The 19,998-nt window shown below is 43.7% G+C and overlaps 1 protein-coding gene across 5 annotated transcripts in view; it reads right to left on the bottom strand.

Annotated features, from left to right (window-relative positions):
- PDZRN3 (PDZ domain containing ring finger 3) overlaps nt 1-19,998 on the bottom strand; it is a 245,759-nt gene that overhangs the window by 50,366 nt on the left and 175,395 nt on the right. Inside the window, exon 1 of one of the 5 annotated variants that reach the window (XM_016941492.4) lies at nt 1,215-4,407. The exons of the other annotated variants lie outside the window; for them this stretch is intronic. Coding sequence (XP_016796981.2) covers nt 1,215-1,283 — 69 coding nt within the window. The 5' untranslated portion in view covers nt 1,284-4,407. Of the gene's footprint in view, nt 1-1,214; nt 4,408-19,998 lie in introns of those variants that run through there. 5 annotated transcript variants of the gene reach the window in all.

Consider the following 19,998-nt stretch of genomic DNA (forward strand, 5'->3'; position numbering starts at 1 on the left):
AAGATATGTACCCCTTGCCTAAGGAGAGTAGCAAGCCTCAAAAGGTTTGTTTTGACCCTCTCTCTGTCTCAGTGGGGAAGGCAGGCAGACAGAGAGATACTTTTTGTTCACCCAGGGTCATTTTATCTTTAGGTTTTCTCCAGAGAGGCAGCCAACCCACCTTTTGCCGCGTCTCCCTGTGTCTCTTTAAGCATATCACCCCCTGGTGGCCTAAGCAAAAAATGACACTCAAATCAAATTCTTTTTTAAAAACTCTGGCTCTTTAAAAAATATATTAATATGCCATTGATTGTTATAAATCAAGAAACACACACCCTTTGTTTCTCACTTGCTATAACAACCTTCTTTTAAAGTGCTTATCTAAAAAGAAAACCTTAGCTGGATTATGATTTTTTTTTTATTACTGCCAAGACACATTTGAAGAATGATTTTAGGAGAAAATCCTTACCTGCCAAGGTAGGTTACCAACAGCAGTATTAAACCTCCTAGTTGAGAGTAGGACTTGAATATTTAAAAATAAAACATTTGACAAAGATGTAAGATAAATTATCTGGGTTGTATCGTAAATATCCCATTTCATCTCAACTGAAATTTTCATGTTGCTCACAATGACTCAGAAGATACAAGTCATCTGATGTGAATGACAGTACCCAAGATCAAGTCACTTGCTTTTGAAGTTCTTAAAAATTTCACAGACAGAGGTACAGAAATGGCAAGTGAGAAGTACAAATTTGAACCATATGTCCCACTACAAGAATTGCTAAAAGAACCAAGTCAGCAGAGGGCTTGGGCTGTACTGAAAGGAGCACCTTATAACTATTTGTAAACACAGACGAAACCTTGCTAGCATTAATCATCATCCATGTCTTTTCTAACTTGTTCAAAGGGTGCATGACCACTCTTTGACCCTTTGAGTTCGACACTCTGGAGAGAGGTCAGTTGTGAAGGAGCCTTGTGACAAGACTGCTTGAAACACATTTTATGACCATCAACATCTATTTATATTTTCAAATGCAGGCACCAAAGTGCCACTGGATGGAAAATTTTATAACAGACTTAAGAGAAAATACACAAAAAAGTCAGAAAGGCTGCGTCTTTCAGAACACAAAATATGCACAAAAACACACATAAAAATCCCCACTACCTTTCCTAGAAGTTACACTTGGCCAGGTGGGTGCCTATGCACTTCTACGGAATAAAATGCAGGGTGTTACCTGACAAACTTCATAGAGTAATTTGTACTGCTCCTCTTGCTTCTGCAGGCTGCACAGACTGCATCCCATGTTTAGAAAAACGTCAAAGGAAGGCTTCCGTTCTCGCCAGCACCCGGGAAAAGCAGCTCCCTTACAGTGCAGGCATTGAAGGTATCCTTGGAGAGCCTCAGGTGAGTCAGGCGACTGCAACGCTTCACATTGGCGCTGCTCTCAGAGGCTAGACAACAACTCTCTCCCCCCTTCCACGCTTCCCTTCCTCCCCTCGCAGCATGCATGCATGCACGCGCGTGCACACACACACACATACACACAGACATACACGCACACCACTCCCTCCTCTGAGTGACTCTGGCAGCTGGATTGTGGTCCAATGCACACGCTATATATACTGCTGCTCATGCATATTAATCAGCTCTCATTGACTATTCATAACAGACAATGATACAGAAGCTATAATTGCCAACTATGACAGTTGAAATTTCTCTAATTAACAAGCAAGTGCTCCAGTGGTAGGGAATAATAAAAGACACTAACAATTTTGCAAGCTATTTTCTGGCAGTTACAAATAAACATGACTGCATTTTTAGCAAGGTCTCTTAGGATAATCCCTAATGTGTTTTGGCTAGGTAGAAATTCATTTTTAAATATATCATAAAATTTCTGATGATATAAAATGTATTTAATGCTGCAGATAATGATGGCATATAAACGGACTTTATGGAAAGGACATGTTTTGAATAATGTTCATATAATATTTAGTGCTTTACAAAGTTGCAGGGAAAATACTCCACATATGAATAAAATATAAAAATTTAAATTGCAGGATATATCCATGAGTATGCAAAGTAGCTAGGGGTTATAAGGAGAGAGGCTGCCCTACAGGTGAGAAAGCAGATAATCATTCCCCGAATGCATTTTCAATTCCAAAAGCAGAAAGTTATTTGTTGAAGGGCTGCCCAACTAACTGGAAGGAAGGGAAGCAGTCAGCTTCATGCCATCCCCTCAGCCATATAGATGCTGCAGATATTTCAGAGATGATATGGCTGGGCTGACTGTCACTGGTTACTACGGATCTGTATCTGATGTTCCATACCTGCCTAGACCTCTGAAGCTGTGCCCCAAGTTGTGTGTGAAGAAAGCAGAGAGCTGCCAGATTATACCTGGGAGGTGAGAACAGGCAACATTTAAGAATTTTGGTTCTTGCTGCCTTGCTTCTCTCCTCCTTCAGCCTCTGTCCTGCTGAGTAAGCCTGACACCTTTTCTAAAAACTTTGTTTTTAAATAAATGATTGCCCCATTGCCTGAACGAAATGCACAGGTACCTTTTTCTCAACGAAAATGGTCGATGTTTAAAATTCTCACGATTGCTTCCAGAGCCTTCACCATTTTACAAAGGTTTCATTTTACAAAGGTTTACCTGTCTCCGAGGAGGACTCCCACGTCCCTTGCTGAGACGTGCCATGGGGCCTGAAGAATAATGCTCCCTTTCTCAGGGAGCCGAGACACACCTGAGACGTGAATAAACCAGTCCCAATAAAATCCCACTTGGGCTGATGGCCAGCAGATGCCTCTGGACCCATTTCTCAGACACCGAAGACGAGGCACAGTGACTTGGCTCACACCAGCTAACAGCCCTGACTTGCTGGAGGGTGAGGAGCCTTCCTTCCAGGCCCTCACCTGGTGTCACTGCCTGGACTGGAGCAGTAAACTGGAACGTGCCACCAGGGAAAGGAAGCCACAGATGGGGCGGGGCAGCTGCAGTAATTGCTGACTTGTTTTGATGCTGCGCAGGGCCCTATTAACCCATGAGCACGTTATTGGCGCTCTGGTCTCTTAATCTCTAAATAATAGGTATGATGCTAACTAACTACCTTGCAGAGTTTTGTTGCAATGATTTGAGAAAACAAAAGCAGCTCTAATAAAAAACAGAGGTCATATTTCTTCACTCTCCTTGCCTCATCCCCACCCTTGGTCCATCAGTGAGTCTGGTCTGTTCGACCCCAAATTAGATCTCAAACCTGTCCATTCTGCCCTTGCACACCATGGATTCTCACTTGATGATGCCCAGAGCCTCCTGGGTGCTCTCTGCCTCCTCTCCTGCCTACTCACCAGTTGCTTCTCTCCCCTAGTTCATTCCCTACACAGTTGCCAGGCTGGTCTTTACAAAGCAGAAAGGGATGACGCCACCGTTTGCTGAAAAGCCCTCAGATCACTTCCCATCACTCTTGGATTGAAACCCAAATTCTTCACCAGCGCCTATAATGCTCTGTAAAATCTCACCTTTGTCCATCAATGTCTCATACCCATCATTGCTCACCCACTCTGGTGGTCACCACACTGCCAGCAAGCCATGCCCTTCTGCAGGGCCTCTGCAGGTCCCTCTGCTGGAACCACTCTTCCCTTTCTCCTTCCTTCCAACCCCCATCCCCATCTCCGCTCAAATGAAGCCTCCTTAGAAAAGCCTTTGCCAGGTATCTTGTATGAATTTACTTTCAGATCTTCCAAAGTACTGTGTCGTATCACCCCGTTCATTTACTTTGCATCGCTTTCCAAAATCAGTAATGATTCTGTTCACTTAACGCTTATGTGTTTGCTGACTGTTTCCTTGTGCAAGCCTTTTGGCTTCCTGAGGACAGGGACTGGGTCTGAATTTCTACCAGCCCAGGCCCCGTGAAGGTGCTCAGGAAAACATACTCACTGCATGAAGAGATGAAGGATGACCTGTGCGGTCTCACAGACCCACCAGTCACAGCACAATTGGCAAGTACCAGCAGGGAGAGGAAAACAAAGTGTGCTTGGGTGTCCCCACAAAAAAAGGCTTGCAATCACGGTTGGCTCTCCTCCCCCAAAGTTGAGGGCCTTTAAGTTATGTTTTTCATAAGATTCTGTGGTTTCAAAGTAGTCCTTCACCTTTTTCCTGCACATCCACAAATAAAAGTCGAAATGGGCCTAAGCTACATGATTAGGGAAATTTTACACATCCTTTTACTCTTTGTTAGAAAGTTTCCCAATCTCAATAACAAGCTGGGACAGTTTTACTGCATATGGCACTGTATTTCCGAGCAGTGGTTCTCTAACATTTTGGCCTTAGGAACTCTTTCACTCTTAAAAATTACTGAGAACCGGCCGGGTGCAGTGGCTCATGCCTGTAATCCCAGCACTTTGGGAGGCTGAGGTGGGTGGATCATGAGGTCAGGAGATGGAGACCATCCTGGCCAACATGGTGAAACCCTGTCTCTACTAAAATACAAAAAATTAGCCAGGTGTGGTGGCACACACCTGTAGTCCCAGGTACTTGGGAGGCTGAGGCAGGGTAATTGCTTGAACCCGGGAGGTGGAGGTTGCAGTTAGCTAAGATGGTGCCCACTGCACTCCAGCCTGGCGACAGAGAAAGACTCTGTCTCAAAAAAAAAAAAAAAAAAATTACTGAGAACCTCAAGGACTGTTGTTTATATGGGTTATATTAAGCAATATTTATCATATTAGAAATAATCAGAAATTTTAAATTTATTCATTAATTCATTTTAAAATAGCAATAACAAACCCATTACATAATAATATAAATAACATTTTTATGAAATGACTATATTTTCCAAAACAGAAGTTTTTGAGAAGGAAAGCATAGTTTTACATCTTCCAAAAGCTCTTTAAGGGCTAGTGTAATTGAAGATAGCTAGATTTTCACATTTTCTTCTGAATTCAAACGCTTGTGATATGTCATGTAACCGCTAGAAAACTCCACTGTACTACATGCTCATAAAAGAATGACAGTATAACATCTTGCTATTTTTACAAAAATGTTTTTGACCTCACAGATCCCCAGAAACAAGTGTGCTGGACCCCCAGGGGTGCCCGGGCCTCACTTTGAGAACAGCTGCCTTACAAGGGTACTTTGGTGAGTCTGGTGTCTAAGAGCCTCACACTGCAGGAGGCGGAGAGGAATGGAAAGGATACTAATACAAATTCGACTCATGCTTGAGTTTCCATTCTTGTGATTAATATGTGTTATTTGGAATAAAAAATGGAAAACACTCATGCACCCATTATGCCTAAAATGAGACATACCAAAGTGATTTTTTTTTCTAATTTAAAGTACCCTTTACTTTGGAAAATCATCTAGCACATTTAGAATGGTGTTTTATTTTCAAAATGTTGCTTTCCTATAGTAAGGAACACACAATTGTGTAAAAAAGGAGGTTCACCTCCTTGATGATACACACCCTACCATTTAGTAAAGCTCATCCCAGAGGCAGTGTAAGGGCAAAGAAAGTCTGTTAGTGATTGCAAGTTGTTTATAATAGAACTGTTTTTGAGAGAACAGCTGTCCCAGTAAAAATGAAAAAACTACTGGCCACACAAAGGCACACATTGTTTGATGAAGATGCTTAACGTCTTTTTCAAGTTAGTAATCACATCACTGGAAAGTGCCTAATAAGCTCACCAGAGCACAAGGCACTCTTCTCGGGTGCTCTGCACCATCAGACGCCTGCCTCTTCCTGCCTTCATGGAAATTAAAAATAAAGTGCAAAGAGGGGTCACCAAGGAACACACAATGAGACAAACAGATAGACAAGGCATATACACAAAGGGCTTAAAGTGCCCAGGGAATATCCCTCATAATCGTTCTTTGAACTTCCATAAGTCATCAGGGTGCTACAGACAGTCAGCAGATGTAGACATGAACTTATATTTATTTAATTGCTGAATAAGCTATCTAATTCAAGCATATTATTTTCAGCATACTGATTGGATTGTCTATTTGCCTGATACCTGAAATACAACCTTGTTTTCTCTATTGTAATGATGAGCACAGGTCTCACCATGCTATGAACTTCCAGTCCAGCCATATAGACTTCTGGAAGAGTCATGTCAAAAAGAAGTGAGATGGCAGGACTGAGGAGGAAACAGGTCTGTGTGGAGCAATGGCATCCCTTTGTTAGGCACCGGCCAGTCACGGGATAGATTCTTCCTCTCTCAAATCTCTCTGACCTGCCCGCTGGCTCTTCTTTCCTGGGGATCTTTCCATCTTTCTTCTGGATCACACAGATTCACTAACTTATCTTCTTCCCGGGTGGAACCCCACTCTCCCTTCAGTTACTACTGTTCGCCGGGCTAGAATAGTCCTTAACAATACACACACAGCCAATAAACCCATCAAGCTCAAGACACAGCCCAATTTCTCATGTGCATGGACCCAACTTCTCTTAGTCTGCCCAACCTCATCTGTGTCCTCTGGACATGCGTGCTGTTTTCTGGCAGTGCTGAATGAACTGGGTCAGGTTCCTTCACACCTCCACGTCTACACATAGGCCATGACCTCTGCCTGGAATGCTCAATTCCATCACCTTCAGGGTGCCCCTTAAGTCTCACCTCCTCTGTCCCACCCTCCTCAGTGCCCTGCACACTTTCCCAGGTGCCTCCTTATGGCACGATTCACACGGATGGTCACTTTCTGTTTGCATCCCTCTGTTCTTCCCTGGAGAGCACTCTTCCAGTGCAAGAACCAGGCCTCAGTCAGCAGTATATGCCCACCAACTTCCTCCTCTGATGTTCCATAAATACCTGATGAATAAATTCAGCATCAGATACATACTGAGGGCCTGCTCGGCACCAGCCACTTTTCTGGGCTTTGGGAGTACAGTAGTGAGCAGATGGACTATAGTGTCTGACATGAACAAAGAAGTTGGCTCTCACAAGAAGGTCAAGGCTGTAGACCTAAAAGAATCGCTTTTTGTGCCTTTGGTAGGACAGTTGCTCCCACAAGCCCTGTATACTATGCATGGCTAGAGAGCCCAAATCACAATCTGTTGAAGAAATGGTTTAGTCACTCGTGAACCCTCACCCTTGTCAAAGTGACTTTTCAACAGCTTGTCTGAACCCTATTTAGTGAGTGGCCACTGGTTCTTGAACAAGGAGTAAGACGTGGATGAAAACTGTGTCTTCATAGCAAGAAAAAAAGCAACTTCAAAGATGTCAGAATGCACACACAAAAAATGTCAAAGTAAAAAATATGTAACAGCAGCTGTGAGTGCAGTTTTTGTTTCTGAAAAGCTATGTAAGCTCAGAACATCTGCTTAGGCCCTCATATCTTATTTTATTTTATTTTTTGAAACAGAGTCTCACTCTGTCACCCAGGCTGGAGTGCAGTGGTGTGATCTCGGCTCACTGCAACCTCCACCTCCCAGGTTCAAGCGATTCTCTTGCCTCAGCCTTCTGAATAGCTGGGACTACAGGCATGCACCACCACATCAAGCTAATTTTTGTATTTTTAGTAGAGGTGGGGTTTCACCATATTGGCCAGGCTGGTCTTGAACTCCTGACCTCAAATAATCCACCCACCTCAGCCTCCCAAAGTGCTGACATTACAGGCATGAGCCACCACACCCAGATTCTTATTTTTTTTTTTAATGAAAAAATATTTTTCCTTTGCCAAATTGATTGAGGTGCCGCTGTCTTGAGGGCATTTTCTTTGGGCTGCAGAGATCTTGAGGAACATCCTGGCTGCCTGAGACTGATGGCTCACTGTTTCATTTGAAGTACTAGTTTGGTGCAAAAGTAATTGCGGTTTTTATAATAACATGGAGAGGAGGCACATGCTGAGCCCTGCTGGGAAGGGGAGCAAGGCAGCTGGTGAGGGCAGCCTACTGTGTGCCTGCCATGGCTAGCTCCAAACCCCACGCAGGCCAGTGAGCATCAGTCTCTGAAAGTCATGCAACAGACCCGGAAACAGGCTGCTGCAACTGCCACAGGAACTGGGAATGGGGAGGCCAGAATACAGGCATCCCTGCCCTAGGCCACCAGCAGAAAGGAGATTTGATGGGCCTTGATGTCACAACATGCAGCCCAAGCTGAGGGGCCTGAGGCCTCACGGATGCCCCGTGAGACACCTTGACTCCTTGGAGGTCCCAGAACACACTGTGTTTCCCGACACTGGCGACAAATGGGTACCCCCATTTCCCCAACTAGACTGGAAATTCCTGAGGGTGGTTCCCGAGCAAGTCATCTTTGTAACCCCTGAAATGCCTATGACAACGCCCAGCCTCCAAAAGGCCCTTGCTAACTGTTTGGAATGAACAACTGTGAGTTCGCACAGTGAGTGTCTCGGGGATGGGGCAGGGAAGTGTAGAGAGTGAACTCAGCCCAGTCCCTCAGAACAACTTGCATAGAGTGTGGGAAATTCACAGCCTCTTAGGAACTTGGTTTCCCCTACTAACAGTGGGGCAATCCTCCGACCAGGGGGACGGTTCCTGAAAAGAGAGAAAGCCTTGAAAGGTATTGAAGCACAGTCTGTGGGTATGCACTAAACCAAAGGAACAGTCACAAACCAGGGGCGGAAAGCCCTTCCAGCATTTTCTGGTGCAGGGGTCGGCAAACTTTTTCTAGAAAGGACAGGACAGAAAATATTTTACACTTTGTGGGTCAAGAGGCAAAATCAAGAAGAGTATATAGATACTTATATAACAACCATTTAAAAATGTAAAATACGGCTGGGAGCAGTGGCTCACGCCTGTAATCCCAGCACTTTGGGAGGCCGAGGCGGGCAGATCACGAGGTCGGCAGATAGAGACCATCCTGGCCAACATGGTGAAACCTCGTCTCTACTAAAAATACAAAAATTAGTTGGGCGTGGTGGAGCATGCCTGTAATCCCAGCTAGTGGGGAGGCTGAGGCAGGAGAATCACTTGAACCTGGGAGGCGGAGGTTGCTGTGAGCTGAGGTCGCACCGCTGCATTTCAGTCTGGTGACATAGTGAGACTCTGTCCCAAAAAAAAAAAAAAAAAAAAAGTAAAATACATTCTTAATTGCAAACTGTACCAAACGAGGCTGTGTGCTGGATTTGGCATGTGGACCATAATTTGATGACAAAACAATCACAGACTGAGCTAAGAGTTCTTTGACACTTGGTGATGATACGGTCAGGACGAAGTATTTCTCTTACCCCTATTTTACCCAGGAAGGAACTGGGGCTCAGGGAGGCAGAGTAATTTGCCCAAGAGCACACAGCCTGCAAATGGCAGAAATGAGATCAGAATTCGTAACCCCAAAGCAAGTAAGACCTTACATCTTCATTAGGAATGCTGAGGCGGGCAAACAGGCTTTCAAAACTGGCTTCCTGGGAAATGGCAGGGGCTGGTAAAGAAAACAATCCAGGAAACACAATGTACTTGTGAGGATGCCGATCAACATACAGAGTCTGTAAATTACTGGCCTGCTGAACAGGACAAGGCATGGCTTGCTGAGACTATCTCCTTCTAGATATGAGGTTTCCTTTTAATACTTACAGCTACCAAATGGCCTGATCACAAAGTCCCTGCTGAGTCTGGGGGATATGAAGGGTCTCAATCATGGTCCATGGGTAGTCTCTTTGCCCATGTGAATGTGCCCAATGTATCAAAGGCTCCATTCTAAATGGCATGGTGGGGCAGTGGTGGGCATTGTGGCTCTGTGATCTGGGCCAGGCTCCTAGCCACCCTGGGGGTTCCCTGCTGGGCTCCTGGAGGACCTGCCTCAACCCTTGGATATGGGGTTCCACCTGACAGCAGGAAAAGAGATTTGAGGCCTGGAGTCCAGGCAGGACAGATGGTAGAAACCAATGGAGATGCATGGTGAACACTCGAGACAGAGGGGAAGTAGGGAGGGCATCAGGCCAGGATTTGCAGGAATTCAGGTGGCAGGCCTTTGCATGCTTCAAAGTCCTAGGTAGCTTAAGCCAGGCTTAGCTGCCAGGGGAGAGACCCTAAGGAGAGAAAAGGAGAACAAGTGATAGGATGAAGAAAGGGGAGAGATTCAGAACTGGCGCTACAGGGCACGTGAACGTGACACCAATTGTGTTATTGTGGATTCAGAAAAATGACTAGAATAATACGCTGGGAAAAATGTTACGAGGAACACTGGGTGTTACAAATCCTCGAGGGAGATGTGATGGCATTAAGTTAAAAGAATTAGGTGAGAGGTCACAAACTCTATAGTGGGCTGTTGTGGTGTCTTTAACATTTTAACTTAGGCACTAATTAAAAAAATCAGCAGCAGTCGTCTGAAAATGTGTGGATTTTTTTTTTTTTTTTTTTACATCTTTTGAAAATTCCTAGTGTGTGGCACATATGACCTTGCATTCCCATGTGACAAAAATGAGCAGAAGCAGGGTAAAGCTGTCCCTTGAGATGGGGTATGTGGTCCCCCCATGCCACAGCTCCTCCCAGGCCTCTTCAATGGCCACTTTCAGCTGGAGTACGCTAAGGTGCCTAGGTCCCTGTGGTGTTGTTTATAAAGGACAATATAAAACAGAAGAGCCTTGGTATAAGATCACAGGCAGAGACTGCAGCCTACCTCCCTCCCTCCCTTTTTTCCTCCTTCACCTGAAGGGAGGCTGTGTCTCCTATGAGCTCACTTCAAGTGGGGGCGTGGGAATCCGGCTGCTCCCAGCCGCGCCCCACCACCGGCCCAGTGGGTGTCAGTGTCATGGGTGGAAATGAAAACCTCACCTCATACCTTCCATCTATTCATTCACGCCTCCGTATTGATCGCCTACTATGAGCCAGACACTGTTGTTTAGTGGTAAACAAAACACACAAAACCCCCCTACCCTCCTGAAGCTGCTGTGTGCATCTGACTTGCAGCCACCCCAGGACAACAGCTGCTCTAAGTTCGCAGATGGCTTCCCAGTTGCCAAACTCCAACCATCCCCAAGTCTTTGGAGTCATTGGCCTGGGTGACTTTCCACGTGGAGTCTTCCCACTTCCATATTTGTGCATTCCAAACCTCCGGCTGCAGGAACTACCATGATTTTTGACTTACAGCCTCTACTACTATTAACTTGATTTATTTTCCTTTTCTTCTTTTCTTTTTTTTTTTTTTTGGGACAGCGTCTTGCTTTGTCGCCCAGGCTGGAGTTCAGTGGTACGATCATAGCTCACTGCAGCATTGAACTCTTGGGCTCAAGCTATCCTCCTGCCTCAGCCTCCTGAGTAGCTGGGATTACAAATGGCCACCACTATGCCTGGCTATTTTTTTATTTATTTTTTGTAGAGATGGGGTGGGTCTCACTTTGTTGCTCAGGCTGGTCTTGAACTCATGGCCTCAAGCGATGTTCCTGTCTTGGCCTCCCAAAGTGCTGGAATTATAGGCATGGGCCACTGAGCCTGGTCCAGCTTTTTTTTTAAAGCTACTCACATGGTTTTACTTAAAGTACTTTTGAAATAAAATCTAATCCCCACTGTAAATGGAAAATCAGCATCACTTGCTATGTATTAAAAATTACTATAAAATAATCACATCAATTTCAAAATTAAAAAGGGCTCATCTTTATGCCACATAATTCTGATCCCACCATATGTAACATGGCTGGAACGAACGCGCAATTGGTACTGAATTTCAGCCTCACTGTGACCTTTCCCACATCTGTCTCATCAGCCTTTCCTATCTGTCTCCTGCTATCCTGCCCCTGACCCCATGCTTGGGTCTGCTTTGTGACTGACATCCCTAATCCTTTCAATCCATGATGCTTTTATTGGACCCATTAGCCCTACCTGGAATACCTTCCACACACACATTTGTGCTTGTTGAGATGTGAGCTCCATCCTTCCAATCCCATGCATATTAAAGCCCACCCCAATTTGTCCATCAGAATTGATCTCTAGCTCCCAGGTGCTCTGCCAGAGGATTTGCTGCCATCTGCACTGTGCCAGTTTCTTGAGGGCATGCCCATCTGTCCTCCTACTCCTTTCATTTAAGCAGGTGAATGTTATGCTAAGTGTCTAGGACAGAATGGTGACTGTGGCCAGCCTCTTCCTTCTAAGAGGAAAGCAACAAGTTCTTGAAGACAAAAACCCCACCATGGTTTATGACCAATAAATAGCTTCATTACCGTGATTAATCAACAAGCAAGTACTTATTGAGCATCTGTGCTACACATCGTCCCAGCTCAGGGAATACAGAAAAATTGTAAAGCCTGTCTCTATACTCAAGCAGCTGATGATGTCTCCTGGGAAACAAGACTAAACCATAAAGGGGGAGAGAAGTCAGCTGTAGAGAGCGGAGGTAGTGGTGGAGTAAGGAAGGTTTCTCCTGATAACCCCCATGGGGTAACTACAATATAACTCTTGGGGCCATGCTTTTTGGTTTGCTGTGGATACTACAGCCTTTGTGGAAAAGGCACAATCTGAGCTGGTTGTTGCAAGATGGAGGGAATACAGACATAGGGAAAAACAAGCCAGGCCAGAGCCACACACGAGGAAATGCAGAAAGAGCTCTCTGACTAGAGATGAAGCAGGTACATGGGCTGTGGTGCCTAGGGAAGGTGAGTCCACATGAATGGCGGTCTTGAGGGCAAATGAATGATGGGATAGAAATGATTTCTGGTGAAGAGGCCTGTGACTGGCGTGTAGGCTGAAGTGAAGCAGGAAGGTATGAAATGGCGAGAGGGTGACACTGGGGCAGAGATAGGGAGAACCTAAATCTGAATTCAGAACTGGGAATCTCAATTGCCAAATTACTTTGTATCTTGCTTGGTAGATCTCAGGTCAAACCACAGCCAGAAGTGGATCTGGGAAACACAGATTTTTGTTTTTATTCTTGGCCAGACTCTAGGATTCAGGACATGCCCTCGTAGTAGATGGTCCTTTCCAACAGCCGGTAATTGAGTCATAGGCAACTTGGGTGTTCGTGTCTGAAAGAATTCGGAGGCTAGGAGAAGCAGGAGTTGGATGGATAACTTAGGCACTAAAGGGAAGCTAGTTTAATATTTTAAAGTCACCCAGAAGATAAAACAAGTAGTTGCAAGAAAGACACTTGAGAAAAACAAAACAAAACAAAACAAAAAACATTGCAAAGTGAGGCTTCATAATTCACTCGTACCTATAAGGTTCATGTGCTATCAAGTCTGAAATTACTTATCAAGCCTCTATCCTAGATTTACTTTCTCTATAAAACAGTACTTCAGAGAATAAGTAAGTAAACACCATTATGACCAATGGTTTAAGAGAAAAATGCTTCCACAAATGGCAATACTAATTTTTTAACATTCTCTGAGAAAATATAACAACTCGATAGACTTGAGAGCCGGGTAAGAACTACTCATGTTGTACTTAATCCTTAAAACTGATATATGTGTGTCCAAAAGCTAATAAAGTTCCCTCTCCTATAAATGGGGGAAAGGAAAACACTAGATCACAGGCAACACATGCTTAGGATTCTGGTCTGATGGCCAGAGCCCAGGGGCAGGGAAAATTGAAGTGATTTAAAATAGTCCCTGATAGGATATATCTGATATTAGTGGGCTTGCTGAAGCGCAACAGTAATATCAGAGAGATACAAAGGTGTAAAACCCATCAATGTGCGTCCAAATGTTTTGATGCCTTGACCCCAACATCTTTCAGGTGATTCGTCCCTGGGGGTAGGCACAAGTGTGCTGGGTGATATCAACTAGAAAGGTGATAAGTGGGTGCTCTGAAACCACAATTTATTTTTTGGAATGAAATGGGGAACATTAACAGCTTATTTCATTTTACACCTTTCACTGCAGAGTGGTCCCCATCAGCACTCTGAGTTCTGCCCACCTTCTCTTTGAGTCCATCTACCATGACCTACCTTGGCGTGAGGCATTTTATTTCAGGAAAAGGAATAAATACAGTTACATGGGCAGTGAGCGTTTCTTCAAAGCTTTGCTTGGCCAAGCCATGCCATGATCCCACCACAGCAGCTAATGACCAATCATACCGTGTGCTCTACACACCAATACTATTCCATCATTTGGATTTCATGGACTGGTAAAATTAGAGGGGAACAATGCTGAGGACTAACAGAGTGGCCAAATACATATTTGTCCTATAAGGACATTTAAAAACTTCATGCATTAGTACCTTAATTGGAAAACAAAAACCTGAAAAAATTATCAGACATAACCTCAGGAGTTTCAAAACAGAGTAAGTTTAAATTTACAAAATACTCACTACACTTTCTTATCTGCCTGACTCTCTGTACAAGGATTCAGTTGCTGGCGGGGACAGAGAGCAACATGTCCCAGGGAAGCTGAGGAAGAACGTGGATGGAAAACAGACTGCTTCTGGCGATGTGAACCTTCCCTTACCTTAGGAAGAAGGGTAACCAGGGTGCACAGAAGAATGGAGAATTGAGGACCTTTTCTTCTCAGTTCCTTCTTTAAAATACTGAATCCTACTGCATCAAGTGAGTAGGTTTTCATGTCTTACCCTCGTGACTTGTGCATTCTGTTGATCTCAACAGTGCTGGGTGAGCTGGCTCCTAGCTCCTGCCTTCTCCCACTTCCCAGCTTGCTGCAGCCCTCTGGTGACAGTCAGACAATGATATGGAAGGATTCCTGACTAATTCGGATGGACGTGAGATGAACCTTCCCTGCTTCTGGCCAACCTCTTGATTATATATATATATAAGTATATATATATAATTGCAATATATATATATATATATAAAATATATAATTTTGCAATCCATTTATTTGTCTCTGTATTCACTCCCATCCCCAAATTATTTTCATGGTGGAGAAACAAACTTTGTGCCCCTTCTTAAACTGCAAATCCTTGCTCTGCCCTCCCTTCAGTTGCACTGCTTCTCTTTGTGCAGGAAATCGAAGCCTCGTGCCCTCGGACTCAGGCTCTCCCAGACCTCCATCCCTCCCACCCGTGCTGTCTGTCCTAGCTTCCTGTTGCCTGTCTCCTCCCTCTCCAGGCCGACAGAGGTTTCTCAAGACATTCTGAAGGCTCCCAAATCTGCCACTCCCCAGTCTTCTCCCTCTCCCTTCTTTTGCTGCCACGTTCCTACATAGAGCAGTCTACACTTAACTTCTCTTCTTTCTCATCTCCACCCATTCTCTTTGGTTTGCCCTCTGCAATCCTTCCTCCATAGCCAAACACACACTACTATAGCTGTCCCATCTGGGGTCATAATGACCTCCCAATTGCCACAACCAAGAGCTTGTTGTAAGTCCTCCATTCAAAATATCTAAATAGGAGGACGTGGAGGTCCATAGTTCAAGCTTTACCTCCACTAGCTTTAGAGATAATTCAGTTGCAGTCCAAAAAGATTACTTACTGGCAGAACTGAGATGTGGCCCCAGCCTTCTGTTAACCATGTTGATGTTCTTTCTCCTAAAGACCACCACCTGCCTTGACCTTCCCTGTAACATCTGACCCTGTTGACTATACACTCCTTCTTAACTCTTCCCTGGTCCTCTCATAGTATACATTCCTCATCTACCCAGATCCCTCTGGTAATGCCTGCTAGCTCCTTTTCCTCTTGCATTCTACATAAATATAGATATACTCTAAATATCATAGCTTTTCCAGTAGTAAGGATCATATCTAGCACACACATTTTCTTCTTCCCACCTCTCTTCTGTCTCCATATACTGCCAGCGGGAGTTCAACCTATTAGAAATGCCCTCTGACAACCAAAAACATCCTTCTCTTTCATCACCTGTAAATAAGCACCTACCATGTGAGATTCAGCACAGGAGGGGAATCTGGGATCAGACTGCCTAATTTCAAATCCAAGCTCAGCTTCTTTAGCACACGCCATTGTGACCTGGCAAGATTCTTCCCAAGTCTTCATTTTTTCTTCTAACCACCTAGGATTGTTGTGAAGACTAATGAGAAATTACTCATACAGAGTTACTCAGTGAAGTGGCTGGCTTGCAGCATTAATGGTAAATGCTCAGTAGATTTTAGTTTTCTTCCTTTCTTTTTTACATTTTCACTTTTAATGTTTGCTAGGGATGATGCTGAACCCTAGTTCCATCCCTTGTATAGCTCAGTGTCTGGTGTAATTAAACTTTAGATGTGCCACAGCAGCTGTCTGCAGAGTAGATGGGGAGAAAGGAGTGAAGAGTTAATTCTACTTAGGGCATCAGAAAAACCTTCATTTGAAGAGCTAAACACTAATCTCAATCTTGTTTTTTTTCCTGGGGACTAAGCTGCTATACAGACCACATGTAAACTTTATTTAATAGAAGCTTCACAAGTGAGCAATATCATGGCAAGAAAAAAACATTTAGAACAGAATCGTTCAGACATTGGGGTGCATTTAGCTACTAGGGTGGGCAAGAAACATAGGCCAGAATAATTTGTGGCTACCCCTGAGGATATTCACAGTATGTAACACCTCAAGCCAGAGAAGCCATGGAAACACCTGGTGTGATACATCTGTACTTGTGGCATGAAAGTCAGGACAGGCACCTTTTATATTTAAAACCAGTCACCATGACTACCACAACCCAGTTTCTCATGCTACCACAAACCTTCTATTTCTCACTGCAATGTGGTGTGTGGCATGGTTGGAGTCACAAGACTGATTTTCATGGGACTTTGAACCTCTGATTCTTATGTTTCTTTGAGTTTCATTTTAAGCTTCGTCTTTGCAGAGAAAGGGGGAAGAAATCATAGATAATTAAAGCATAAAATATTCTCATTTCATGGTGGGGCCAACAAGTGAAACTACAAGTAATGATGTAATCCAACTTGTCAAAAAGGGAAATGAAAAGAGGAGACAGAAGGCAGGACAGAGCCTTGGGACCCAGCGTGCCATGTCATCTTCTAATTAACTAACTGATCCTTTAAACTGTCAAACTCAGCGAGGAACTCCATGGCCTGGCGTCTGATTAATATTCATATTCAGGCACTGGATGCTCTGATTTAAGTCCCAACGGCTGTAGTTAAACATCAGTCTTTTAAAAAAAAAAAGAGAAGGAAATAAAAACCTGCCTGGTGAACCAAAGTCTCCAGGTTTTACATTCATAGGGAAATGAGGGAAGGCCACCCTGAGGTCCATAATCCACAGTGCGAGCAAATCCTCCGTGGATGCATATTGATTTCTGAATCATGATGAGGACTTGTATATTGAACAAATAATTATTTTACTTCTTTCTACTGGCAGCCACATTGTTAATCATATCCCACGCCTCACTGTTAAATAAGCGAACAACGTGTGTAAAATTACATAGCATTCGGTAATATAATCAAGCTTTTAATTTCAAACAAAAATAATTGAATATGTAATTTAATTAAAACAGGCTAGAATCCATCATTCAGTTAAACTGTAATAAGTGGCAGCCTGGACTTTTATTCTTATGGCACAGGCTGCAAAACAATATATTGCCTCCCTTAAATTGACTTCTCGACTAAAAAATGCTTCAGTCTGGGGTGTAAGAAAAGCCTGTTCTAACTGCATGCTTTACGTAGACAGGGCAATTGACTTAAAAAACTCAAACCAGCACCCCTAGACAGAGTCTCAGTCTGATTCACACTCCCAACCACCAACAGATGGGCAGCACACGCCATAGGTACCTCCTCTGGAGGATGATGATGAGAAGGGTCCTTAGGAGGCACTGGATGGACTGTGCCTTTTCCTTTACTCTCAGTTCACTTTTTATTAATTAAAGACCTCTGACGGAAGAAAATAAGTCAGCCCAGTTCCACTGCAAGTTCTAACAGCATTGGTTTTTGGAAAATGTTTCCTAAGATATTTTTATATTTAATGTGAGAGAGACTTCCCTCTCATGATGCCAGTCCATTCTACATTACTGTGTTCTACATTGACATGCCACTGATCCCATATGCCTTCTCAGTAGCAATTCTTCCTTACCCTATAGAGCGTACTAAACATTCTCAAGCCCTTGTTAAACATACTACTTAGCTATTTTCCAAGTTATATTTAAAAATGGGTGACATTGCTCATGGATGTGCATATTGGCATCATAATCAATACACACACAAAATACAAAAGGTGTGGTAAGAGCTAGGCTCAAGCTGATCAGTGCAGCCAATAGATATCGAGGCCTATCATGTAATCAGGCACATTAATAAGTCACAATTCATTTTCTTTTTAGCAGGGAGGACATGCTATACATCTAATCAGTATATAAGCTGATCAGTGCAGCCAATAGATATCGAGGCCTATCATGTAATCAGGCACATTAATAAGTCACAATTCATTTTCTTTTTAGCAGGGAGGACATGCTATACATCTAATCAGTATATTTTTAATAAAGGAATAGCCCACTTGTAATAAATACATACATACATTCCAAATGGCTTGTGTGATTTTCCAAATTGAGCAAAAAATGTGGTCAAACTGGTTTAGGGTACAAGTTTAAATTCCAAAAGGCATTTTTGCATTTCTGCTAACTAGAGTAGGAAGAGGAGGAAAACCATCCAACAGCACCATTACTATCTCTGCATCACACCTGCCTTTGAAGGATCAGAACTGAAAAGGCAGACTGGCTGGTGCTGCCCATCAGAAGCCTTAATTCTTTTCACCCTCTGGATGAGACCTGCAGAATCAACAATCAAAAAAGTTCTTCCCCTGATAATTATTCTAGGATGATTTGGAATATTTCTCATGCTCTTTAAAAAAAAAAAAAAAGCTGGCACATCTCAAATTTCACCCACACCCACCTCTATTTGGAGTTTTCAGGCCACTGGGGAAACCTACCGTCACCACCAATCCTGACCTGTAAACTGCAAGTCAGGAGGAATCCAATAGGATGGCAGAAACAGTCTTGACATCTCACTTCAGAAGACAATGTCAGTGCACTGCTTGCCAGATGACATCCTATGCTGTGTTCCTCGGAGCTGCAAATACTTCTTCCGGGTGGGGAGCAGGCCCCTGGGACACCGAAACTGGCTCAAATCCACAGGCAATAAAGTAATTAATGGTGTCTTTCAGGGGAAGCGCAGTAAAAAAATAATTGCTCTCAAATTTTTACTGCTAATGAATGATTGGTACAGTCAATATTTGTGTTGTTGGGAGTGGATGTGTGGCTCTATGTGTTAGAGGATGAGGAGGAAAGTCTTTTGGATGCAAATATCCAAACCAGTCTATCAGCTCAGTTAATAACTCTGACCTGCCAGACCACAAGTGCTGAATATGTTGACTTTAAATGTCTACAGGGAACATATGTCATGGATCAGAGAACACACTGATTAGTCCAACAGAGACCAAAGTCTGTCACTTTGGTCATGGTGCAAAGATGTGCCAAACAGGGTCACTAAAGAGAGTAAATAAATGGGAGAAAAATACCAAAGCAAAGTTGGTTTTAGAGAGAGGCTGAGCTGCCAACTACCTGGCTAAATGCTACTTGATTAGGTAAAATATATTTCCTGCCCCAGCACACCTGCCCACTGTGTTAAAACATCGCTTCCCCTTTCTTAAAATAACTACCAGCTTGCTGATGCCAAGTAACTCTCACTTATGTCATAATCATTTACTATCATATGATAGGTCATCAGCTTTCTGCCTACTGAATCCCACAGATGCTCTAGCTTCTCATCACACACACACACACAGCCTTATAAACAGAGATTTAAAGATGACTGTGCTCAGGGTGTTTACTGGGAAGTCAGTTCTCCTAAGGAACAGGAATCCCTTGCTGGTATGAACTGTGAACACAGAGAAAATTGTGAGGGCCAAACAGAATCGAATCTTTACTAATGTGGGTAAGCAATAACCTGCTATGTCTTTATGGGCTAGTTAGCTCAGCTATGGGCTAATCAGCTCAGCTGGTTAGACGATGGATATAGCTTGGGCCACAGCAATAAGTCTGATTCCCATGTGAAGAGGACAAATGACCTCCTGGCTACAGACTGACTCCTTTATCTCCAGCCATCATTCCACAGATATACGCTCTCAGGGTGGAATGTGGGGCTACACGACTCAAAGGCACTGTCAAGGTGGTAGGTTAGTAGCACGGTCTCAAATAGGGGTGGGGTCACTAAAGAGAGTAAATAAATGGATTTAGACTTGAGCCACAAAACACA

Source organism: Pan troglodytes, chromosome 2, assembly GCF_028858775.2.
Source record: "Pan troglodytes isolate AG18354 chromosome 2, NHGRI_mPanTro3-v2.0_pri, whole genome shotgun sequence".
Taxonomy (NCBI): domain Eukaryota; kingdom Metazoa; phylum Chordata; class Mammalia; order Primates; family Hominidae; genus Pan; species Pan troglodytes.